The sequence below is a fragment of the Planococcus citri genome, chromosome 5 (genome assembly GCF_950023065.1).
Source record: "Planococcus citri chromosome 5, ihPlaCitr1.1, whole genome shotgun sequence".
NCBI lineage: Eukaryota > Metazoa > Arthropoda > Insecta > Hemiptera > Pseudococcidae > Planococcus > Planococcus citri.
The window spans coordinates 71,983,610-72,010,970 of NC_088681.1; the positions used below are offsets into that span (position 1 = coordinate 71,983,610).

The 27,361-nt window shown below is 42.0% G+C and overlaps 2 protein-coding genes across 14 annotated transcripts in view; one reads left to right on the forward strand and one right to left on the reverse strand.

Annotated features, from left to right (window-relative positions):
* LOC135847663 (uncharacterized) overlaps positions 1–13,904 on the reverse strand; it is a 29,876-nt gene extending 15,972 nt beyond the window's left edge. The window contains exons 1-5 of one of the 2 annotated variants that reach the window (XM_065367315.1): positions 12,977–13,677; positions 5,483–5,724; positions 3,547–3,828; positions 2,889–3,435; positions 1,282–2,259 (exon numbers count right to left, since the gene is read on the reverse strand). In XM_065367315.1, the coding sequence (XP_065223387.1) occupies positions 1,953–2,259; positions 2,889–3,435; positions 3,547–3,828; positions 5,483–5,724; positions 12,977–12,993 (1,395 nt within the window). In that variant the 5' untranslated portion in view covers positions 12,994–13,677 and the 3' untranslated portion in view covers positions 1,282–1,952. Of the gene's footprint in view, positions 1–1,281; positions 2,260–2,888; positions 3,436–3,546; positions 3,829–5,482; positions 5,725–12,976 lie in introns of those variants that run through there. The other variant, XM_065367316.1, reaches the window with a different exon arrangement.
* The window catches only part of LOC135847658 (dystrophin, isoforms A/C/F/G/H-like), a 101,085-nt gene that overhangs the window by 25,343 nt on the left and 48,381 nt on the right, over positions 1–27,361 (forward strand). For all 12 annotated transcript variants that reach the window (XM_065367298.1, XM_065367299.1, XM_065367291.1 and 9 more), the window contains 2 exons: positions 16,293–16,398; positions 21,854–22,065. In XM_065367298.1, coding sequence (XP_065223370.1) covers positions 16,293–16,398; positions 21,854–22,065 — 318 coding nt within the window. The remainder of the gene's footprint in view (positions 1–16,292; positions 16,399–21,853; positions 22,066–27,361) is intronic.

Consider the following 27,361-nt stretch of genomic DNA (forward strand, 5'->3'; position numbering starts at 1 on the left):
ATGTACATTTTAATCGAAAATTTGTGATATTTGTACGGATGGCTAGTACGGTATCTTGTCTAAACCCAATCTGTCAAAAGCCGGAAAATGAATTCGGGCATCTGAAATTCTTGCGTTGTAGGGGATCGCGATCGTATTCTTGGAAAAAATCGCGGCATCGCGCATCGTTAGAATGGGAAAATAGTATTTTGAAAGGTTTCGTCGCGTCGCCCTCGTGAGAATGACAGAATTGCGATGGAACTACGAGTACGATGCGATGTAGGAAAAAAAATAACGAGTAGGTAAGAGGGAAAACTGCAACCTCGGAGTGCGTCGCCCGAAAAAAGGCGGACGAGTTTGACCAAATTTAGCGGAGACCTACATTTTGATTGGAAACTTACCCGAGGCCAATACCCGCAAAAAAACTCGATCTCCGGACATGTTGCGGGAGGGGAGAAAAGTAGCGGTGCCAACTCGAGAAGATGGAAAACATTTTTTCAAGTTTTCGACTACCGTATCATTTTTTTCAATTTTTTGAATTTGAAATCGACAGTAATGACAATGACCAAAAAATTGGTACCACCGCGCCGCGTTGCAAAACGTTTCCCCAGTTTCGGGCGCGATATCTTCCGATATTTTTGCTAAATTAATGCGAAATGTTTGGCGAGAAAAAATTTTTAAAACACGACAAATTTATCCGCAGAAATAAGCGATTTGCAAATTACTCGTATTTCTAACCGCTCGGCGAACCCCTAAAAATGGGTCTCGGATTTTTACGACAATAGCGTAGATCGACGCAAAATCTCAAATACGAGTACCTACTTTCATTCGAAACTGGACCATTTTTCCCAAAACAGATTGGCTAGCGACAGGAGCGAAAAAACCGCCGTCCCCCCCCCCAATGCCTCTTCTTTAAGGTCCCATTTTTACCTCCGGAGCTGAAAATTCTTCGCACAACTTTCAACTCGAAAGGAATTTTTTTTTTAGCGATCCACTCTACATTTATAATTTGCGCGTACAATCTTCTTTTAAAAAAATTTGGCAAAAAACGCCAAATTCTTTGCGCTTGGCGAAAAAGCAGCGAAATAGTGCGAAAGCAGTACCTAACGTTGACATTTTAGACTCGAATACCTCCATTGTTTCTCACCTTTAACGTTTGTTCAAAAGTTAAGTAGTCGTGTCCTCGTGTCACCTGTGAAGTAATCGACCTTACGCGTTGTTTTACGTATTTGTATTTGAGCATTGAGAGCAGCGAGTATTCTAAAAGTCGATGTAATATTTTAATAACTTCCACGAACTAAATAACGTTTAGATACTTCGAATAAACAAAATAATTTAATCAACGAATGAATAAATTGCAAATAAATAAACAAACAAACAAACAAACAAACAAAAAGGTAAGTAAATTGAAGAAGAAACAAACAGACAACATTGACAACAACGAAATAAATAAATAAATAAATAAATAAATAAATAAATAAATAAATGAATAAATGAATAAATGAAACACACACACACACAAACAAACAAGAACTAATTATCGTATACAATAAAATGAAAAAACATTCGCACTGCTAGTAGAGCCTAGTACCTACTACCTACGTACAAAAACGATTAAATAAAATGAAGAAATAAAAGGACGGATTTGAAATCTATGTGATTGGGAGTGAGCTTTTTTCTTTAGCGAACATGTCCGTTGTGGCAACTGGCAAGGTGTCCGACCCCAGAATGTTAGTCGGTTTAGATCGGACTGCGGTAGTTGGCCCAACGAACACCGGTGCGCATGCGATGCGAGTAGATATAACTGCCGGCTGCGTATACTGGTTTCTGGATGCTCGATGGACGATGGACGATGGACGTTATATGTACTGTACGCAATGTTCAGCCGCTGATTGTGAAGCTGCAGAAACGAATGACTCGAGTATGTCGGTGGATAAAGAAAGGAATCCAGGTCGACGATAGGATAGGATGGGTTAGTTGATGGCGGCCGTTGCGACGCTTTTGACCGTGGTCGCGGTCGCGGTCGCAGTCGCAGTCGTAATGGTGGAACTTGCGTCGTCGTTGTCGTTGGTGTATGGCCGTGGGCTGCTTCTGGCTAGCGCTAGCTGTCTGCTGTAGGCTGCCAGATGAGCGTAGGGTACGTTGAATCGTCGAGCTTGTTGGGCCGAGATGGCGAACGAATCGTCCGAATGACTCAAACTTCTCGCTTGAGCCGAGTTGGCAGCGGCGGCGGCAGCGCCGGCGGCTGCCGCTGTGGCGCCGATACGCGACGTGGTGTACCTGCGTGGAAAAAAAAGCATTTTCAGAGACCAGCGAGTAGCGAGTAGCGAGTAGCGAGTAGCGAGTAGCGGATATAGGCTACGTATGTACGAGCAACAGTATGCGTAGGTGTAGGTGTAGGTATTGCGTAAAAGCGGCTATCAAGTTTGCTACTAGTGTGGCAGTGGCAGTGACAGTGACAGTGACAGTGGCAGTGGTTCACTCTTACATGAAACCAAGTGCTTGGTGAGGGGCTGAGGGGCGCTAATTGCATACCGCATACCGCGCCTTTGCAGTGAAAATGTGTTTCATATTTTCAAATAAGAGCGAATTTGAAATCTCGCACGCGCGACGCGCGACACGTGACGCGACGACCAACACTAATCGTTTTGTTTTGGCCAAAAACATAAGTGCAATGGTGAAATTTCACATTTTTTTCATACGAGTACGAAACAATATTACGAGTGCTTATATGTACTACGTATCTACAAAGTGCAAATGTACTGTACGTAGCCAGCGGGCCGGCAATCACTCCAAATTTGCGTTATGTGCAAAGTATACCGCTACGCAATACACATACGTACGTACGAGTACATATTTTATTTATGTACATACTCGTAGAAACAGTAAGAGTAAGTGTAAGTGCTTACCTGGAGTCGATGTCGGTGTCGCTGTCGCTGTCGGCCCCGACGTTGGTGGCATCGGCGGCAACATCAGCGTTGGCGTCGACCGCTTTCAAGGTTATTCGGTGCGGAGATTGCGGTTGCTGTTGCTGTTGGTAGTGGTATTGGTGTTGGTGTTGGTGTTGGCTGGCCATCGAGTGCGCTTCGTCCAAACTTCGCGCGTAAGGTCCGCCTTCGTATCCGGTGAAATCGTTGGCGTAGTGCGCGTTTTGCGCGGCGTTGCCGCCCGAGTACTGATGCGAATGCGTTATGATGGGCGTTTTGACTATTTCGTAGGTGGTCTTTTGCGAGTGGTGACCGCCGCTGAACAGCTTTTTAATCGCCACCAGCAGAGCCAACGTCAGCGCTATTTTACTCACCAGCAACGCTTTGCCGGCCAGCAAAGCCAAACCCTTGTACGCTAGCGCCATCATACCGCCCTTCATCATCATCATGTACATGTACATGCCTTTATTTTTGTCTTTTTTGCCTCGCGCCGCCGCCGCCGTCGTCGTCGTCGTTCCAGTCGTCGAAGCTGCAACATAACACAACACAAACTCAGTCCACATACTAATAGCATGTACATTGTACATTGTACATAATTCGCTCAAATCATACGGGCTAACAGCTGTAATGGCCTACGTACCGTCATGAGTGAGGTTTGCGTTATCGTTGTCCTTGTCGTCGTAGTCGTAGTCGTAATCGTCTCCGAACAGCAGTTTGTTCACTCTGAGCTGTAACGATCTGCTTTCGACGAATTGCTTGACTCGTTTCCACAACAGCTCGTCCAACTTTTCGTTGGGCTCTTTCGTTTCTTGCGGCAAGACCGCCGCCGCCGTCGCCGCCGTTTCGTCGATAGCGTTATTCGTCGTGGACCAGTGCTCGTCTAGCGATCTTTGGTGGTCTTCTCGTTTCGCCAACGAAATTCCTGCGCATCAAAACCAACGCCGAACCGGCGCTACATTTTATTACCCGCTCCTTGTCCCAGTCAAAAATCCACGTTTTTCGCGAGCGCAAAATTTTTATACAAAAAAAAAACAGGAGGCCCGGGCCGGGTTTAAAATACAATTTAACAGTTATCAAGCTGGAAATCTGATCCCGACGATGGCGATGTCGTGTAATTTTGCAACCTTTTCTCGTAACCTGCCCACCCCACTAGGCAGTAGGCAGTAGGCAGTAGGCACTATCCATCTTGGAAAAAAAGAAAAGTAAAACTTTGCCTTTGAAACAATAGTCGCGCATCATCACCGTTATTCGCTTATTCGCTTATTCGCCTCACCAGATATGAGATACGAGTGAGAGACGTTCGGGCGAAAGGAACCTTTGTTAATGAATTTTTTAAAAATCATTCCCGGTCGTTGGTAACGCTGAAATTCGATAGCTAGTAACCATGCTCGATATTAGGTACCTAAACGTACAAGTATATCTAATCCGTAACACCGGCAAAATTTGATGTTTTCGAAGTGTACTGTACATAGATGAGACATGTTCAAAATGATACTGTTAAGGTAAATTTAGTTACAGTTCAACATTCAAGTCACTGGGTCCACGAGGCTTGCACCGCATATGAAGGGGTTGGTATTGTTATGTACCTAAATTACGCTAATTAAGTAGGTCCCAAATTATTTTATAGTCGATTCCGTCGGCCGTTTTTATATCAACTTACTTTTTTTACCTTAAAATGTAACGATTTTGTTAGCGGTTCTTTTTGCCCGGGCATTATTTTCACGTCGAAAAAAAGGTCCTCCAGAAAAATCAAAGTTTATCGACCTTAAATTACGCCAATTTCGACGTACGAGTATGTGTAAATACTCGTATACCGTTTTGTAGCCGAGAGCGTGCTTAATTCGATGACGTATTCGGATTTGAAATTGACCCGAAAAGAAAATATTTGACAGTACTTTTGGCTTAAGTGGTTCCTCTTGCCCGAACTTGCCTTACGTTAAGTAGGTAGGTATAGGTAAGGGGTAGACGGTACAGGGTGCACATTTGATTCGGAATACACTGTAGGGTGAGGGTGAAGTGGAGTATTGGGCTACGATAGCTACCTATCTACGTATGTGATTGGCTGAACAGTGAACAACTGAACACCAACACGTACTCGTAGCACCGAGTTGGCGGATGCGAAACGATGTCTTTGTTCCACTCGCTCCCGAAGTGTATCCCGAATCAAAAGTGCATTGTTTTTGTGCACGCTGCACTGTACGTAGGAATAAATACGTACGAGTAAGTAATTACTCGTACGTAATTCGAGCCGAGCAAGGTGCACTGATAAGATGAGGCTAGCGGGATTGGAGCGCGAAACCGCTCGAGCGATCTGCCGTGCCGCATTTTACATCATTTCGCGAAAAAAACAACAATTGCGAGACAAAATTTGTTTAACTGTAAAACTTACATTTTCGATTTCGAAAATTAATTAAAAAAATTAAAGCGCTCGCGTACGAAAAAATGTAAAATTTCCAGCTGTCTGGCGCTTGCCTTATGTACACTAAGTGGCGGCGCGGCGCACCATATACCTACTTGCTCGGCCCGAATAAGGTACATAAATATACAATGTACGTTACGAGTACGAGTATAATCACCTTCTGAAATGGGAATATTGTTGATGGCTAATGCCCTGTCGACTAATTTGAGCGCTTTCAATTTCAAACACGACAGCATGTTGGGATCGCCTTCGCACTGTTTGTAATTGTTGTAAACAGTTCTGAAACCGGATTCGATGGCGAAGCCTGCGGTACCACTGCCGCCGCCGCCTGCATCTTGATTAATTGAGGAGGCAGCGACCGTTGCACCGCAGATTATCGTCACCGTCAGCAAACTCAACCTGCGAAATCAAAAATCAAAAATCAAAAATCAAAAATTAGCCGGCTTAGGTATTCGAATGTTTTTTCGCTAGACGAGATTATAACGGCGGTCGCCAAACTACGAATAGCATTAATGGCATTGGCATTGGCATTGGCATTGGCAGTTGGCAGGGCAAATCAGAGGAGGGCATGTGGAAGGTTTTTCGCGCGTAGATAGCTCAAAGTACATACGTTACGTACGTATGTAGTATGTAGTATGTACTCGTACTACGAGTACCTTACCTATGTATGAAAAAAGTTTCCGATGGAAGATACACGATACCTACTCGTACTCGTAGTAGAGTTACGAGTACATTACATAGTGATAGTACATTTACGTAGTAGTTTAGTTTTGTAAAAATATCCAAAGCCAACGCCGAATGAAACGAACGAAAACCGCAAAACTAGAAGTAAAGATGGGAAATGGGACGAGCTGCTGTAACCGTTTTTACGGCGCTCGGTTAGGCAATTTTATTAACGTGCCGTGCCTTGCCCTGCCCTGCCCTGCCCTGCCCGTTGTACTACTATAGGTAGAGGTACATATTATCGCACCTTGGGAGTAATGAGATTACATTTTTAAAAAAAATTGATTTTGACATTTTCGCATTTTTGGGGTTTGTATGACCCTCCTTCTCCCCCCCCCCCCCCAACCCAAAATAACACTTTGAGTTGGGTACCCTATCTAGATCTTGTAAAAACGTCAATGGTATAACTCAAATTCCAAACAACATCGCAAGTTGTTTCGACTTATACGGGGTACATCTCAAAAAACTCGGCCTTTTTTGAGTAAATTTCGTACGTACAAAGTGTTAAAAACAGTTTTGATTGTTTCAAATGTTTGTCAGATACTCGTAGAATTAGTCGCGAGAAGTGTATATTTTTTATTGGTTTGTACCAAATGAAGAGTGATACATCCAAAACTCGCTTTGTCCATTTTCACAACTTTTCAGGAAAGAGGAAAAACAGTTTCCCTTTAAACGGGTAAATTGGCTTTTTAGGCGAGTTTAGTACTTGATTTGGGTGGATTTATGATGTAGGAGTGTAGGTATCTGGTATACACTTCATCCACTAAAATACTGCTGAAAAAAATTTTAATAAAAATGGACAAAGCGCGTTTTGGAACGTTATATTTTTTTTTTTTTTAATTTTAGCGAATTGGCTATTTAGGCGAGTTTAACACCTCATTTTGGTAGGTTGATGGTGTAGGAATGTGAGTTAATACTTCATCTACCCGGTACCGCTGAAAAACGCACTTGGATAAAAATGGACAAAGCGAGTTTTGGTATACGAGTATCACTCTTCAAATGGAAAAACATTTTTAAATCGATCACTTTTCAGAAAAATGAATTCGCACGTATAATGAAATTTTAGATTTTTGAGAAAAACTAAAAAACTAAGCACTCTAGAAAAAAACCAACGACATTACGTCGCCGTCGCCGTCGCCGTCGCCGTCGCGTCGATTGGAAATTTAATTCTCTACAACTTTGTCGACGTGAATGTTTTTTGGGCGCTTCCTTTCGCCTCCAGATCCGAGTCTCGCAATCTCGCAATCTCGCTCGAATAGCTAAGTAGGTATTAGGTAGGTCTAGGTACATACTCGTAGTAGGGTACTGCAAATACGAGCATAGGAGACGAAACGAACTCTTACGATTGGCATTGACGTTGTACCTCTCCTCTACTTATACTCTCATGTAGGTACTAGGTACCTACATTGTGCGAATAACTTACTAAATAATATTTTTTTACGCGTAATTACGGTAATTGCGTACCCATAGTACGAGTAGATATTAGATATCTGTACCTCTACCTAGCTACCTAAGTACCTACATATACTCGTAGATACTCGTAGTTAGCGTATAAACACTAAGCAGGTATAATCTGTGGAAAGTACTCGCACTACGAGTACACACGAGTACGAGTATGTAATAGACAATAGTACATACATATGTACATACTCGTATAATATAGGTATAAACTCGCGTAATACAGTATGGGTTACGCGGCTCAGGTTGGAATTTGATAATGGGTAAATGGGTAAATGGGTCTACTCGTATTAGTAGTAGGTACGTGTTGGTAGATCTAACTCTTAAATCTGCACTGCACTGCACGCTGTTCGCTGCTCATTGCTCACTGTACGTGTACCTGTAGCATTTGCATACTCAACTGATTCGTTTTACTTTCTTCGAGCTTCGGCTTCGGCTTCGGCTTCTACGTACGTCTTGTACTTTCAATTGATTTTCATCTCGCTGCTCGCTGTTCGCTGTTCCTTTCTTTTCGTTTCGTTTCGTTTCGTTTCATTTCGTTTGGTTTTTCTTTTTCTTTTTCTTTCCTTTGCGCCTTGTCTTTATTGTTTGTTGCATTTTGTCTTGTTTTATTTTACTCGTACTCGTATTTTATTCAGTTAGATCAATCGATCGATTGATTGTTTGTTTGTCTGTCTGTCCGTCCGTCCGTCCGTCTGTTTGTTTGTTTAACGGTTCGGTTGGTTTGGTTGGTTTTTCGGGTGATGGTGATTTAACGGTATACCTTACCTTACCTTACCTTACCTTACCTACCTAGCTAGCTGCCTTTAGAAGAGTGTCAAACGTAGGCTACGCATTCGCACAATGGATCTGGTAATAGTCGTAATTACTCTTCGTACGACGAATCAGCGGCACGGCACGGCGGCGCGGCGCGGCGCGGCGTCTGCTCTGTAGTAGGCAATTAGAGAAATTACACGAGTACCTACTACCTAGGTATCATTATCGAGTTAATCTGTGGCTGTCGCCTTGCAAGTCGTCGCTGTCTGACTCTCATTGTCTCTGTATGAAGTGCATCTGCATTGGGAATCCGCAATCCGCAATCCGCGCCCCCCCCCCCGCCCCGCGCCCCGAAGCCGACACTCAGAAATTGCCTTTTACCGTTTACGTAGTCTTCGCCTTCGGTAATTTTCCTTACAAATCAGAGTACCTTGTGGGTACATATTTTTCCCAAGTTTAGGCCGTTCGCGTTGTTTTCATTATGCGACATACGTACGTATGTACGTATGTCGCATGTACGTACGACATACTCGTACGTACAATATAACGTATTATAACTTTTGCTGCCGTTGATCTTATTCTTGTTTCACGTACCGTACGTCTTATTCGCGTTAATCGGTATTCGGTATTCGGTATTCTACTAATTTGCGTATTTACGTTTCTACATTGGCTAGGGAGTAGGGAGGTACTCGGCGCTCGGAGCTCGGTGGACAAACTAGCGATTCTCTGTCCCTTAAGGGCCGATTCGATTCGATTCCGCATACACGATTGCATACCCGCTCCGCCTGATTTTCGAGTGTTGAGATCTCGAGAATAGATCTATCCGACGAAAATCGATGAAATTCGAAATACATAAATAGATATGTAGATACTACGAAGCAATTAGAAAAAAATGTCGGATGGGATTTTCAATTACATACTTACTTAAATAGGTATCTGTAGTTTCGGAATGAACAACCATTGAAAAGTGTTCAAATTTCGTCGATTTTCAATTTCAAATTCTGCGAAAAATATTCGATCAAATGAAAATTCCATCCGACATTTTCTTTTAATTGTTTCAAAAGTATATTACGAGTATATATTTCATCTAATTCTGTTCAGTAGATCTCCAGTTCTGAAGATGCAAAGATTTACGCAGTAACAAGCGGGGTTCACACGCTGCTAGTTTATTTGATTCGAGCAACCGCGAGTAACTTACCTAATTTTTTAATTAATCGCTCGAAACGAGTGAACCTTGCTGAAGGATTCTGCGTGCTGCTTATGCAAAAAAGCATGCGGAATTGTGGAATTGCGGAATTGCGGAATCGGTCCTTGAAAAACGTAAAATATCTTACGCAACTGGGAATGGGAAAATCACATTATCTCCCTAGTTGCATCGCATAATCTATGTACTCGTACGTCTACGTACTATTGCGTTTGTGTGCGCTCGTGCGCGTGCGCGTGCGCGTGCAATTATCGAGTACAGTAAATACTATACTTAGTGTTACAAGTTAGGTATAGGTATAGGTAGAGGTACCCCAAAAAAAGTTTTTTTGTTGAAAATATAAGTATGATTGGTGGAAATGTCATCTCCTCAGTCCCAACAAACAATCGTGCGCTAACGTTATTGTTATTAGCAGACATTACATATGTCATATGTCTCATCATTCACCGTGACGCGTGACGCGTGACGTGACCTGCCGAAACATTTGGCAGAACATTTTTTGGGGGTAGGTACAGGTAGTAGGTACTCGATATTTCTGCGCAATGCGCATCCTGTATCTGCACGGAAAAAAAAGTATGAATAATTTTTACTATTTCATACAGTAACCGGATCCCATTCAAAAATATTGTGATTTTTACTATGAGGATAGTAAATTTTACTATGAGATTAATTTTTTTTTCCGCGTGTGTATCAGATAACCACAACTTATAGGTAGGTAGCCTAGGTAGTAGGTACCTACCTAGTACCTAGGCTACCTATAGTTATTACTTATTTGCGTACTGCCTCTGTACTCGTAGGTAGGTCTAGGTAGGTAGGCTTGTCAAGGATACCATTCTTGAAAACGATTAGGTAACAGTTGAAAGTATCTTCTTTTTTTTTATTATTTGTCTCTTTTATCCATATTTTTTCTTCATTATACCTACGTATGATATTGCCGCCTGCCTGCCCGCCCGCCCGCCCGCCCGCACGACGCGACGCGACGCGACGTGACGCGACACGCGCGCGAGAAAGTTATCGTTACAGTTGCAGCGTTTTAATTATTACCTGTACTTACTTCGCGTCGCTTAATTTCCCATTAAGTAGGTAAATGTGCGGAGATGCGTATGCGTATGGGTATATGTACTCGTAGATGTAGATGTAGATGTGGATGTGGATGGCTATGGCTAGATAGGAGTAGTGATGCGGATTAGCGTCTTGAAAATTTCCAACAAACCCCCGGCACGGCGCATCCACATCAAAACCAATGTTCTGAAAAGTTTGGGTGAAAAAAAACGGCACTGCGATAGGTACTTACGAGTATGTTTTAGCGAATGTTTGAAACCTGAACGAGGTTTAGCTTCGGTAATAAATAATATTGAAGCGTAGGCGTGAGCGTGATGAGGAGAAATTAAAAATTTTAGCAAAATTTGACGAGTCGGAGTGTTATTTTTACTCGTAAAAAGCGATACCTAAAATCATTTTATGTGTAAATTAAGGTTAGAACTGATTGAAATGGTGCGCGTCGCGTCGCGTCGCGTCGCGTGTTGAAATGGCCTACGAGAAATACATACAATAAGGTAATTTGCAGCAACATTTTGAAATGCGTTCGAATCGCGATCGCGATCGCAATCGCGATCAAAGCTGGCTACATGTACGTACGAGTACATACGAGTACATTATTCGACTCTAGGAAAGTAATGTGATTTTTCATTTTTGACAAATTTTCACGTTTCGGTTTACTCGTATTTGTTCTGTATTTCCCAATTCCCGACAGAAGCGAGGGAAGTAGGCAAATCAAAACTATTGAAAATCGTTCGAGTATTTTACCTGCAGTTGAATAATACCTATTTATACGTACGTAGACGTACGTGTACGTACGTTTACGTACTACGTAGCGTAGGTATATTTTATCCGCAATTGTGGAAAGAAAAGGCGTATTTCGATCACTCGAACGATTAGCGAAAGTGAATAATAAGCGACAAGAAGCGTAGATACGAGTAAACCCCGTCGCGCGTCGGCCGGTCGTTAAAATACTCGTACGAGTAGGTGGATCGCGAATCGCGATGGTTGAAAACTACCACTACCGGGAATTGGTGAAATTTACAATTTCAATTGGCTGGGTGTGCTGGGTAGGTCAGCAGGTCTGCATCTCTGCAATTTTAGAGGTGAATTTCAGTGAAAACTTGGCGAGTGTTGCGACGATGTCACTTTTAAATCGTTGAAACCCGCGGCGCGGCGCGGTCCTAGGGCCTAAGGCCTAGGATGTCATGTCATGTCATGTCACTATAAGTTTCTGGCGATTTTTTAAAAGTATCTACTTTAGGTAGTCTTACTCGTATACCAATCTAACGCGTTTTAAACACGTTTCGCGCAATTTTTCTCCAAATTTCATCGCATTCGCGTTTTGGTAGTCTGGAAACTTGATTTTAAGCCTTCCAAAACTCGTAGGTATTACGCGATTTTCGCTGAATTTTCACAACTCGCTTTATGCGCAAGAAAATGATAAAGCTCCCCGTACCTAAATACCTATTGGTTAACGTACTCGTATGTACGAGGTTGGTTCAAAAAGTGGCGTCCTTTTTGACTATTACTCGAGTTCTATGGCATGAAACTGGAATCTAGAAGCAGGAGAGGAAAGCTCGAACCTTTCCGCGTCTTTTGACGTACTAACCATTCCTGTACTGTACACGTTTTAGTTGGTTTAATTGCGGGGTGACAATGAATGCTCTAATGTCAATTTGTGCCCAAGAAAGAGTGCGTTCGATTGATCACTTAAAATGCTTAAAAAAACTTGGTACCCATGTTGAAAGATAAAGAAAAGATCGTAGATTTCGAATTTTCAACCCGTTTTTGTCTACTCGTATGTTTATAATTAAATTTTTGACACCAAAAAACGACGTTACATGATGCAGAACTGCAACAGAAAATGCATTCGCGCTTATGTAACTTGGACACGGAATTTCATTGCAGCGAATAGCGATATCGATAAACTCCTCCTAAATTGGGATAAAAGTATGTGTATGTGTAATTTTGGCGACTATGTTGAAAAGTAAAGGAAGGTCGGTAGATTTTGAATTTTCAACCCGTTTTTCTTTATCTTTATTAATAAATTTTTTATGCGTAAAATGGACGTTACTTTTTGAATGTACCTCGTAGGTACCTTACCTAGGGCAGTATTCAGACACTCGGTAGGCCTATGCTTATTGCTTACTATGCTTACTATGCTTATGCCGATTGCTAATACGCGAGTACTCGTACTTGGGCGATCGCCGATCGTACAAATCAAATCGCGTACATTATTCATAAAATGGCTAATACAAATACCTACGTTCCGTTCGTCGTTCGTAAATAGCCGAATAGGAGGTGCGAGATACGACGATACGAGTAGGTACTAGGTAGAGGTACGTATTGGAGCCTCGCCGCCGCCGCGCCGCGCAGAGAGTACATTAGACATTACAATATTACATACAATTGCGGTTACGACTTACGAGTTATCGAGTATTAAATTATTGTACGCGTACGCGTAGTTACCTGAGAATTGCAGACATGCTGAAAATGTAGGGGATAGCTCGACCTACGAAGTACACTCGTAGTTTATAAAAGGTAAATTTCGCGACAACACCGCGCAAAACACGCAACACGTAACACGTTGTACGTTAAAAATGACACGTTACATGTAACGAACAACCACCACTGCACCGCAAGAATAACAAAAATCAAAACCGCCGCAAAAATAACGCAACACAGCGCAACGCAACGCAACGTAACGAGGATTGCACTCGAACTGCAGCAGCAGCAGCAGCAGCAGCAGCAGCAGTAGCAGTAGCAGTAGCAGCACAAAATGCACGCGATGCGTCTACGTCTGCGATCGTCGATCGTCAATCGTCGATTGTGACGAGAGAGTCGCTGTCGCTATCGCTATCACTATCACTGGACTGCTGCTGGTCTACCTCCACTGTCTGAAGTGTCTGCGGCCGACTAATGCGAATTGCGAATGCCAAGAGTCGCCGATAATCGCCGAGTACGAGTACGAGTTTGAGCGACGAGCGTATAAGCAGCAGCGTTTTAACGATAGCGAGAGCGAGAGCGAGAGCGATACCGGTGTCAATATTACAGCCGAATCGAACGCCGTATATTAACAGAGCATGAAAAACGAGATCATTGCTAGTTATAGCCAGGCTACGCTACGCTTACACATACTGCACGTACCTGTATGGAGTATGGAGTATGTCTGCACGTCGCGTCGTCCCACCCTGGCCTATGCCTATGCCTATGCCTATACCTATCCCATTCATCGTACCTATATCATTCTACGCTATCGCTATCGCTGTCGCTGTCCTGGAATGATGCGGTGTGTGGTGCGCGGTCCGCGGTCCGCGCTCCGGATCAAGGCTCCATTGACCATTGTATATGTAGTGTAGTATGTACATGTACCTAGACCTACAGTAGGTAGAGGTACGTAGACGTACTCGTAATCTATAGGTTAAGGTATTTACTCGTACATGACGTGTAGATGTACTCGTACAGTACAAGTGCTGCAGCAGTAGCGGTAGCGGTAGTATTCGGTTCACTTTCAATTCCAACGTCGCGTCGCCGCTATGTGTGTAGACGTGGACGCACCCGCCCATCTGTAGCTGCTGTAGCTGTAGCTGTACTACGAGTACCTATGCACAACCTAAAGGTACAATATAGCTTTAACTTCTAGACGTATACGAATTACGAGTACATAGTATGTCTATCTCCTCCTCCTCCTCCTCAGCTAAAAAAGGCGGCCGATTCTGACCTGCAAATTCAGCGCAGACCTTAATTTTGAGTTGAGAGTTACACGGTACATTTTTTAGCTCCGGAGGTGCTACTGACGGCAAGAAATGAGCCCTGAATGGCGTTTTCGCTCCTGTCGCTACTCAACCTGCTTTGATGAAAATGGCCCGGCCTCGGCCTCGGTCTCGGTCTGCGGTCTCGACTGAATAGTACCTACCTAGTTTATTCAACTAGGGAGTAAAAGTGATTTTCGACGAATTTCGAGGTTTATTGCCTGAAATAATAATTCAAAATCGTCGAAAACCACTCTTACTCGCTGGTTGGATAATACGAGTATACTCGTATTTTTCGTTATGAGGAAGAAAAACGCCAGTATTTATGTACATATGTACGAGTACTTGCAAAAATCAGAAGCGAGAGCAAAAGTAGCACTTTTTCTTCCTAAGGCCTAAATAACGAAAAGGGAGATCTTTCGTCGATCCAGCACGCTACGTGTACGTCTACGTATCGCAGTTGCCGTCAAAATCCCGCATCACTTTTAGGGCTTTACCGAGTCGGGCGGTTGAAAATTTGCTGCAAATCGCCGCCGCCGACTGCGGCTTATTTTCGGATAATACTCGTACATATGCAACGCGGCGCGGCGCGGTGGTGTCGATTTTTAAAAAAATGAAAAAAATTTCGCGTTACTTTTCAAGTACATATTTGAAATTGGCAAAAATGGTCCAAAAATGATACACTTTGCCCAGTTTTAAGGACGATACGTATTATTCGATATTTTAGCCGAATTAATGCGAAATACTCGTACCTACGTACTTATTCTCTATACGTATCTGCGTATCTGCGTATCTGCCAAGAAAAGATATCCCGTCCGCAAACTCTTAGGTAAGTGATTTGCAAATTTTCAACAACCACTCGTTAGAAGCCGAAAAATGTCTCGAGTCTTAACGACAATCGCCTTATTAGCCTTATACGCGTAGTCGCGTACGAGCAGGAGCAGGTCGACGCGCAATGTCGAATACTCGTCATACTCGTAGTACTCGTAGTTTCATTTAGGACTTTGGGACTGGGCCATTTTCCCCACAACAGATTCAGTATCGACAGCAGCGACAGAGCGAAAGAGCCACTACCTGGGTACTAGGTGTAGGTAGGTACTTAGGTACTAGGGGTACCTATTCCGTTACTTGTACCTACTAACTCTGCTCTCTCTCTCTCTCTCTCGCAGCCCGCCGCGCCGCGCCGCGCAGGCAGTGTTGGGCAAACTTTTTTTGAAAATGAAAAACAATCGACTCTTCAGTCGATTCAACTTATTCTGAAAAGAATCGCTACTCGACTCTTTTAAAGCTCTTTTTAAACAAGAATCATAACGATCCGTATTAACGACTGCGACTGCGACTCCGTTCGAGGAGTTGGGTTCTTTTTCAACTGTTTCATGCAATTTAAGCCACTTCATCTCGTACCTACTTGCGAATGCACATTGCACATTGTACATTGTACATTGTACATTGTACGCGTATGCACCATCAAAAAGAAGAGCGTTATTGAATTCGAAAATGAATTTAAAGTACGTAGGTAAGGGTCTGCAAATGAGGATTCAGTAGGCACTAGGCACTAGGCACTAGGCACTAGGCAGTAGTTACTAGTTGGAGCTAGGTAAACCTACTACGTATACCTACTCGTACTCGAACGCCGAAAATATGTACAAATACGTACGTCGCGTCGTACGCGTACGAGTGCGAGAGAAAGTCGCCGCTTGGCGCTTGGCGCTTGGCCAGGGTCTGAGGGTCGGGTCGGTACTCGCGAATGCCTCTTGCAACTTGCATATTGCATTTCTAACCAATAACCACGAGATAATGATTTATGAAATCGCAAATCCAAAATGGATTGGGTATGGGTAATTGGGTAATTGGGTAATTGGGTACCATACCTAAAAGCTATAAAAGGGGTCGTCTTACGTTGGTGGTGAATTATAGGTACATACGAGTAATACATACTGTATTTACGAGTACATAAGTACGTATCGCGTATTACGAGTAATCAATGTATCAACGATGTGATAATGATAAGGCGCGTATTTTTGTGTTTTCAGACTGTTTTGCGAGAATTGGAACAAAAAAAGCCGCAACTCGACGAATTGGTGCACACGGCAGAAAATCTAAAAGCTGACTCTAATCGTCAACAATTGCATGGAAAAGGTAAGCGCTATGCATCGATAGTTTTACTTACTTACTTATGCGTACATAGACATACTATTACTACATAGTACATCTACATACATACTCCGTACTCTACTCTACTCTACCTCTACCTCTACCTTTACCTCTACCTCTGGCTCTGGCTCTGGCTCTATATGTCATATGTCGTATACCTGTTACCTGTAGGCAAGGCTGTAACGCTGCGCTGTAAGAATAAGGCGGATAATTTACTAGGTGTAGGTACTATGTACTAAGTACCCTACTGGCTAGTGGCTACTAGTACTATATTACCACTACTCGTATCTGCATGTATCGCGTCTACTATACGTGTACATATTTAGATATGGAAATTGGAAAATTTACGCGAACGCGAATATTCGCGGTGAAACGCGTTGAAAGCAAAATGAAATAGCTATAAGCGTGGCGTGGATACGAGTAGGTAAGGCAGGCAGGTAGCGCTGGATCGAGATCGAGATCGAGATCGAGATCGGTGGATCGGTTATTAACATATCCAGTACATTGTAACGGTAAAGATATTGAAATGCGCCGCGCCATCGCTATTCGTCACTTTTCGCGAAAATCGCGATTGGATCGGCTCGTGCATTTTTGTCGTGATCGTGATCGTGATGGTGATGGTGAAATATTCGAGTAATTCTCGGAAATGATGATACGAGTATCTACCTAATACCTATCCAGTATCCATCGGCATGCGGTATGCGGTATGCGGAATGCACATGGTACGAGTACGAGTACGAGTACGAGTACGAGTATGACGACGACGGGACTACGCTTGTAACTCGATACCCGCCATGTACCCTCTGTTTTGGGGGCATGGGCACGCTAATTCTCGAAACGTCCGAGTCCGTTCCAAGCATCCAAACAGAATTGATTTCAGTCTTACCACTTGGCACTTACCCTACGCCTACGCCTACGCCTACGCGTACGAGTCTCTGTTAAAAAGTACTTTTCTCGTTTCAAAATTGCAAAATTGTCCGATGCCCGACCAAAGTTCATCTTTTTGCCAAATAATGCCCCAGTCAAAAAGCGTCAATTTTTGGATTATCCAAAAAATTACCCGAATTTACCAAAATTGTCGAGGCGCTTTCTTCGCCAAAACCTCCCAAAAAGCATTGACAGGGTGTCTAACAGGTCCTACTGGTCCTATTAGTCCTACTAAAGTCCTACTTTTTCAAATTTTCAATTTTTCCCCCTTTTCCAAAATTTTGAAAAAATGTAGAAAAAGGCTCATTTGTCAACTTTTTCAGATTTTGAATTACACATTTTTGAAAGCTTTTGCCCTCGCTTCGCTCGGGCTATTTGCATATTCTTTTCCTGCGTAAAAAACTTTTTGTTCAAATTCAAGAAATGTGCAAAGTTTGAATCAGAAAAATAAACTCCTCTCTTCGTGAAGAAACTTTTTATTTTTACTCCTCAAAACATGATTAAGTTTTTTAAAGCTTTTGGCCTCGCTTCATTCAGGATTGTTTGCTTTTCTTTTCTAAGTTTGATTTTTTTTTTAAAATAATCATTTGGATTTTAAAAATTTTGAAACAAAAATAATGAACTTCTTCATATTATATCGTACAAGAAAACATCGTTTTCATACCCTTCAAGATACTAATTTTCGGGATTTGCCCTCGCTTCACTCGGGTTTGTTTGCTTTTCTTTTTTCAATTTTAAATTTTCCAAAAAAAAATCATCATTTAAATTTTAAAATTTTGAAGCAAAATAATAAACTTTTTGTAAGTACGAGTGCATAACTCATCACACTAAAAAAGTTGGTTTTATACTTTTAATTGAACATGATGTGATATTCATCAAATTTTTAAAATTGATAAGAAGAAAATCAAACGAAAAATTGGAGCAAAACATTATATTTTTGGCATCTACTTGTTTAAATAAAATCATAAGGTGTTTGAAATCATCAAAAAAGCAAAAATTTTTTTACAAAATTTGGCTAAAAACTTGAATGTAAATTTTGACCCCCCCCCCCCCAATAAAAAATTCCATAAGTGCTCGAAAAATGACCTGTTGAAAGTCCTGCTAAAGGTCCTACTTAAGTCCTACTTTTTCATATTGAAATTTTGTTAAGGGGCGTACACATGATCCAATATATTTGACAAACTCGATTTGTCAAATCAAATTGAATTTAATCAAACATATTCGGTTGTGTGGACGCTCTGATGATGTCTTTCTCAAATTTTTAACGTTTTGTTGATCGGAGACACCATAGACACAACTCTGAAAATAATTCTGAAAATATAAATAATTTCTATTTTCAGAATTGGTGTCATCGATCAACAAAACGTTGAAAATTTGGAAAAAAAACTTAGATTATCAGAGCGTTTACATGATCTAATATATTTGACTTTCCATGCAACCAAATATATGTTGATTATATGTTGATAAATTTTATCAACGATGTCAATTTGACAAACCTGGTTTGTCAAATATATTGGATCGTGTATACGCCCCTTTAGACACCCTGATTGATTTTTGCATCGGCTGCTTAAAAAGTAGGTTTTTTTTTCCAAGTTTGCCAAGCAAAAGTGCTGTTTTTTCATTTTACGAAACTGCCTAAAGGCTAAAATTCGTCTTTTTAGAGTTTTAATCTCTATTGTACTCATTTTTTCATTGTCGTCGTCGTCGTCGTCGTCGTCGTCGTCGTACTTTCATCAATAATACATTATCCAATCAGTGAGTAGTATTTCAGCTAAAGGGCCAATCAGCGAGTAGATTTTGAAAATGCTAAGCAATATGCAAAAATAATTGGCTACGTTTATGTTTGTTTCTAAATTCCGAATTGTCCGAAAAACGGATCGAATCGGAGATACGGAGAACATTGTAATTTTCCAAAATAAAATATAACGATATTTCGCGTAGCAAAATTTCAAAGGTTATTTTGAATTCAATTTCATGAAAATCGGGCATCTTTCTAAGTATCTACATATATTAGAATTGAAACGGTAAATTCAAAAAAATAAATTCTCCAGCTAATGATAAATGTCTGAGGTGAGATTTTACTTATTGATCTTATCATCGAGATTTGTTGAAGAAATATTCAAAAGCATAGAGCATCAGATCACCCAATAAGAAAAAGGTAAATGCAAAAACTCTCTCGCAATCAGCAAATAGCTGATGGCTTGTTTTGTGTCAGATTTCATTTTCCGCTTAAACACGAGTAGGAGTAGGTACATTGAGAAAAATTTGCGTAGTAGGTTTAAATTATCGTAATTATTTATATGTATGTGTACATACGCGAGTAGTACACTCGCTCCAAAGGCCCTAAAATCAATTTTGAAAAATGTCGAATACTTTTTTATGTTTTCTTCCAAATTGCAATTTGAATGGTCCCATACAGGGGGAGATATGACCCAAAAACCAATTTTCGGGGCCCCCTCCTCTATTTATGAAAACTGAACCGATTTTGCTCGTTTGAAAAAAAAAAAAAAAAAAAAAAATCTTCCTTACAACGTGTAGACGTGTTATAAAACATTTTTGAATTTAAAACTTTTTAGTTTAAGCGTGAAAAATTAAAAATCAAAAAAGCATTTTTTTGAACAATCGTAAGTTTGAACTTAAATTTCCCAGCCAAATATTTCCAATTTGTTAAGCATTTTATTTATAATCATACTAATAGTAAACAAAAAATCCAACTTACACTTCTCAGCCGAGTATTTCTCTTTATTTTGCTTGGCAAAGGCTCTTTTATAATGGTAATTGAAAAACTAGCAAAAGTAATTGAAAAGTTGAAAATTCCAACTTTTCAATGAGAAATCACAGAAATTTCAATTGCTGATTATAAATGGTTTCATTGAAAAACGACAGATGAACTTTTCAATTATTTTATTTTATGTTTTTCAATTACCATTATAAATGAGCCTTAAGTTGTAAGGAAGAGGACTCGGGGTCAACGTTGAAAAGGCGAGTTCTGACAGAGAAAAGGGAGAAGGAAGGAGGGTTCGCGGTTCGCCCTCGGAACGAGACCGTAGGTATAGGTATAGGGTGTAGGTCGTATGTTGGTTTGGTACAGATGATGCTGTACGATACCTTAGTACGTACTCGTAGCTACTCGTAGCAGCTACGTACATGAGGCAGCTTGGTCGTCGATACGCGTATTTTTGGAATTGAATGCGGCCAGAATGCGGATGCGCCGGCATGCGGATTGCCGATGCCACTGCCACAGCCACAGCCACAGCCACATGCATTGCCGATCAGGCGCGGATCAGGTGGATGGCTTATTTACAAATACCAACGTAAGCAGTACCTAGACCTACGCCTATGTGTGATGTGTGATGTGTGATGTGTGATGCGTATGATGAAGATTGAAGATTGAAGATTGAAGATTGAACATGTACCGCGTACCGCTACTGTGCCTGAGCGCGACGAGCGCAAGGTATTTGTTGAATGCGCCATGCGCCGCGCCGCAACGTGAGAAAATGATGGGCCGACTCGACCGTAATTCCACGAATGTTTTCGATTCGCTGCTTATTGGCATTGGCTATTGGCTACTGGCTACTGGCTACTGGCTACTGGTGTGAGTGCGTGTGCAAGTGGACTGTGGTGACCGTTTACTCGCGTCGTCGGTCGATCGGTGCAATGCAATGCAATGCAATGCAATGTGTATCATGTATCATGTATCATGTATCATGCATGTATCGTCTATCGATATCGAAACTCAGCTGACAAGGTACTCGGTTTCGTGATTGCGATTGGCAATTCGGCATGGTTCTGCCTTTAGTTCTGCCTTTTCGGAAGGATTTCGCTGGCTATGAAGCAAAAATGAAAATCTTACGTAAGCGCCATCGCCATACGTCATTGAAAAGGGTGAGTTTGGAACCGGCGCCGCGCCGGCGAGTTATCCTAACGAGGTGCGGGGGGACGGGCACGGTCCGAACGAAGCGAATAATAACCAACTTGCATTTATAGTCTGTTGTAGATAGAGATAGATGTGCGATTCTGCGATTTGCGAGCATTTTGTTTTGGAAAAAAATAGGCATCTTCCCTCGCATTTACACCTACACCTACACCTACACCTACACCTACACTCATAGGCCTCTATGTATAGGTGTAGTGTAGAGTCAGAGTGAGAAGGAAAGGGAACGATAATTCACCAATGTCCAATATACGCTACGGCTACATAAATGTACTATACGAGTACGAGTACGAGTACGAGTGCGATAGTCGATACATGTCCAACTGCAGTCTACCTTTATCGTTATTGTTATTACCTAATACCTACGCCTCGCACATACTCGTAGCCTACTACGACTACCAGTGTCGAGTACATCCATACCTATGTATTGTCTCTATGTATGTACCTATAGATCTACGTATTTTTACGGTTGTTTTACTCGTACGAGTATGTACTTGGATTTATACGAGTAGGTATACCTACACTCTACAGTACACGTAGTCGTAATTATGTACCTATTTGATTTTGTGATTTGAACAGTGACCAAGCTTAGAGAGCATTGGGATGAAACAAACAGTAAAGTCACTCAAAGAAAAACGCAATTGGATACCATGCTGGCCGATAGTCAACAGTACGAAGCTAAAAGGATCGAGGTGGACAATTGGCTACAAAGGATGGAAATGCGATTCGAAAGAATGGCCGCTGTCGGCCATACCGCCGATGTTCTGGAAGCCCAGTTGAGAGAACAAAAGGTATGGCTATTGAAAATGTTACCGTAATAATACGAGTACTCGTATGTCTTCCCGTCTTCCTATAGGGCAAAACGCCCTGACGTCACAAGGTGTATAAATATGGTGGTATCTCTTGATTCCCCTTACATTCTGTAGGCTTCATTGGCTTCAAGCTAGTGATTGTTCTGTCCACTTTGCATTTTGATATGCCAAAACTTTTAAACCATCTCGAGGATCTCATTATTTTAAGGCTCTAAATTGTAGAGAATTTTGTCCCCTTTCCAACTGTATTAAATTTTTTGATATCCGCAAAAGTCTTCCTTGAGAAAATTCACTCAACTAGCTGAAAAAGGTAGCCAATTCAACATATTGTTCTGTTCAATTTGCACTTTGAGGCAACAGAACTTTTAAACCATCTCGAAGACCTCATTATTTTATGGCTCTAAATTGTAGAGGATTTTGTGCCCTTTCCAACGGTAATAAATTTTTTGAAATCCTCAGAGGTCTTCCTTGAGAAAATTGACTTGAGAAGCAGAAAAATGCGGCAAAATTCAACTCATTGTTCTGTCAGCTTTGCACTTTGAAGTGGCAGAACTTTTAAACCATCTCGAGGACCATATTATTTTATGGCTCTAAATTGTAGAGAATTTTGTGCCCTTTCCAACGGTACTACATTTTTTGAAATCCTCAAAGGTCTTCCTAAAGAAAATTGACTTGACGAGCTGAAAAGTAGAAGTGAACAGCATTGTTTACAGCTAGACTTGTAAGGTTTAGCCTACCATTCACAGGGTGTATGTATGCAACCTGAAATGCGCGTTTTGCCCTATTCCTAATACGAGTACCTTACATGTAATTGTACGTAGACGTACCTAACGCCTATTACAGTGGATCGAAAACAACAACAACACATACCTCGAATCTTAACCCAATTACGAAGCAAGTTTACTTCGAGTTGAAAGTTTCTCATAAAAAATTTGAGCTTCCTACTCCTAGGTAGGTAGATTCGAGGAGGTAGGGAGGTGATTTTCGAAAAAATGCGGTTGTTTTTTCCCCGCAATTTCACCCCGCAAAACGTTGCGCAGAAAAACAGACACACCCCTAAAAAGATACGATTTGAAATTGCGCATCTCCGCATGTCCCTGCTGCGTCGAGATCAAAATCCAAAGACACTAATTAGCAGACCGAGTAGAAAATTTGTAAATATGTATTACATAATTTTCATAAGTTGGTGCGAGCTCGCAATTAATGAGACACGGACACCCGTGACCCGGTAGGTAGCCAGGTAGCCAGGTAGGGTTGGTAGAGGTCAGAGGTACGTCTACGCGAGTAACTTAGCCAACTTAGGTAAACGTGCGAGTATCTGAGTATCTGGCTCTGGCTTTGGCTTTTGGCTTTGGCTGGCTGGCAAATTATCCACGCGAATATTTACTCGCACTTACGCTTTTCATTTTTTACGCCTTACTCGCTACGAGTAAGTAATAATACTCGACACTCGTAGATTAGCGGTGTGCGCGCTATAATGCATAGTTTGCATACCTTACCTACGAGTAGATACTACAGAAGAGAGAGGCCGAAGGGAAAAAACTAACGAGAACGAGAATGAATGAATAGGGAAAAAACGCGAAAACACGAAAATATGAAAATACTCGTACGTAGAAGCATAAAATCACGCAGTTGCCGGTCCCCGTCCCCGTCCCCGTCCCCGTCCCCGTCCCCGTCCCGGTCCGGTATGTAGGTAATAAGTTGATGAATTTATTAAGATTACGGTTAGTAGGTAGATTCCAGGTACTGGAATAACGATAATGAATACGTCTATCGTGATAATGACGAAGACGAAAAATGAAAATGAAAACAAAATGAAAAAAAAAAAAATAGAGAAAGAAAGGAAAAGAAAATCGGTATAAAAACCAAACAACAACCGGTAATTATTCGAGTTGGCGCGCGCGTGCGTGCGTGTAAGTGAAAATGCTTGCGCGTTTGTTTGTACTCGTAGGTAGGTAGGTAGGTTGGTAGGTAAGCAGGTGGAGGTACATCTGCATATACACTGGATCGATGGACTAGTGGGTCTACGTGTAGTCGTGTACCTTGCTTTACATAAGTACGTACTTATAGCTACTGTTTCCATAAATGTAGCTAGCTAGCCAGCTGCGAGTGTGGTACTGCGGCTCGGCGTATGTAGGACCAATGTAGTAATACACATCGCTCGAACGAGAGTTAGAGAGACATGGTTTAGAAGAGCGACGAATATCAAATAGCGTATGAGGATGGCGATGGCGATGGCGATGGCGGTTTGCGGTTAATCATAGATCTGACGTGACGTGACGTGACGTGACGTGACGTGACGTGACGTGACGCGACGCGACGCGACGCGACGAGCAGCGGCGGCGTGAATTATTGACCGGCACTAATTTGCAGACAAGCGATATAGTACGAACAGGTTGTATGCGAGTGAGAGCGTGAATGTAAATATTAATAAAAAATTAAACGAAAAGATGATCGATGTAAAGATTGTTACGCACGCTTGGCGAATCGCGAATGGTGCTGGCGAATCCAGTATACCTCTACCTCTACCTCTTCGTGTATTTATTTACGTAGACGTAGCTACATACTCGTACCAGTGTATTATCCATGCTCAAGTACATACCTACCTACTTATGTACAATGTAGCTAAGCTATTCGAACTCGCGAGCTCAAAATCAAAATTTCAAATTCATCGTCATCGCATCGATTAGCAGCACGTATTCGCATCGCATCGCATCGCATCGCATCGCATCGCATCGTACCATTTCTCTGGTTCGCCCCCGTACACCGCGCCGCCGTACAGCATACGCGTACATGTACAGTTGTACACCGTACAGCGTGCTCGCAAAATATCGAATACCTCGAAGCTCAAATACGCGTAAATACTCGTACTTATTGGCTATTACCTATACCCATACCCATACCTACTCGTAAGGGCCGGGGTATGACAACCGCGTGTGGTATGTACTTACCTCGTACCTCGTAGTCGTAGGTAGAGCCAGACGCCAGAGGTACATCTCGTAAGTATATGTAAAAACTTGGATTTTGACGGCCGTAGGTCGACGCAGAATCTCAATAGTACGTATATTACAATACCAGGAGCGAAAGTGAAGTAAGTTTGGTCGAGTTAAAGCACGAGAGCAAACATTCTTCACGTCGCTTCTTGCATTGTAAGATATTTTTCATTATTCATGCTACGAAATAGACATTTTCCCACCATTTTTGTGATTCCATTCCATTCCATTTCATTACATGACTGAATGAAATGAAATGAAAAAACCACATCACCGTCAAAACTACGAAATCTATAACCGAAAATGGCGTATTTCCATACCTAACATCTAGTTCCTTAATGTGATAAGAGCTCGGTTACAGTGTTGAGTGTATCACTAATCACTACCTATGTAGTACCTTTTTTTTTACTCGTAGTCGTAGCTGTTCCGAAGTAGGTATGTGTGTGGGGTGGTGTCCGCGTTCGCGTTCGCGATGCCTATAGGCACGGAAACCAATTGCCCTAAGTTGGGAGTTTCTAGCCGTTTGCTCGGCCTCAACCTGAGGAGCAACCTCTGTGCGGATCCGTAGGTATCATCTCTACTTACGGCAGCATCTGCGGAAGCTGCTAGCATTTTTCCAGCGTCATTTTCAACTGAAAATGAACGAGTCTGCCGCGCCGCGTCGCGTCGGTGTGGTCGGACCGAATTTCGGTTCTACGAAAATTCATCCTGCGAAATTCATCCCGCGAAATTCATCTTGTGAAAATTAATATTGCGGAAAATTCATATTGGAGAAAATTAATATCGCGAAATTAATACCTAGGTACCCAGGTGTTAAGACACATTCGTAGCATTTATATTGTACACGACTACACGTAGTTAAATTAAGTGAATATCTACGCTAACATGTAGTTTTGTGGCTGATAAATATAGGATCTCATTCCAGCGAAGAAGAGCTCAGCGTTATCCATTGAAATTATGGAATTGAAGCATATGTTTCCAAAATGCACCAAGTCCAAAAAAATATTGATAAGAAATTCATGGTACTTAGTACAATTTGGAAACATAGAAATGGCCCAAATTGGCTGATTTTTTGATATGTTGTAGCCAAGACCCTTGGGCACAACATATCAAAAAATCAGCCATTTTGGGCCACTACTTTATGACAACGCCATTAGGCTGCAAAATATTGTTTTAAGTTATGATGAGGATGAAGTAAATGTTATTGAATATATTCGCGGCGTGGCGCATAATATTGCCTACTAAGGCACCTGTGTATCTATCTACCTACTTGAAATTTTTACTCTGGCAACGACTATAATCTCAATTGATTGATTTTTGTGACATTTGTAATGAATGCTTAAGTTTTGTACAATATGAATTTCGCAATATTAATTTTCCCCAATATGAATTTTCCACAATATTAATTTTCTCAATATGAATTTCGCGATATTAATTTTCCTCAATATGAATTTTCGGCAATATTAATTTTCACAGGATGAATTTCGCGGGATGAATTTCGCGAGATGAATTTCGCAGGATGAATTTTCCGGTCACCCGAATTTCATCAAAATCGTACCCACGACATTTTTTTCGCCATCTACCTGCCACCCTAATGCTCGAAGCTCGACGCTCGCCGCGCCGGTTCGATGCTTGCAGTTTCATCGCCTCATCGCGTACTCGTTTCGGTAGCCGTGCACTGTATGTACAATGTACATTGTACAAGACGTACAAGTACTATGTAGTATGTACTAGGTAATAGGTAGAGAAGAGATACGAGTATTATGGTCTGTTTACGCGTACGGCGCGGCGTATTCGACAGTCGTGTTCCAGATTTAATAACGCGCGTCCGCGTCCGCGTCCGCGGTCCATTCACGGTGTTTAATTTCGTTTTACACGCGTTATAACCGCCGACCGACCGACCGACCGACCGGCTGGCTGGCTGGCTGGCTGGCTGCTGTTGTGTGAAAAGCCGACGACGACGTCAACTTGGGTACTCCTACGTATGAGGTACAAGTACGAGTAATACGTAGATACTTACTTTATTAGAGCTTCCAGCCGAGCAAGATTAGGAACAGAAGGCAATGGGCCGTGGGGGGGGGGGACGTGTTATCTTATGCTTACATCGTACCGCTATATGTACCTATATATGTATTTTTTTTTATTGCACACCTACCTATCTGCCTATTTCTTGAAAATAAATAAATGGAAACTACTACTACTACTACTACTAGCACCACCACCACCACCACCACTACTACCTACAGGGTGCGCAGAAATAACGAGTAGCGCCCAAAAAAGTT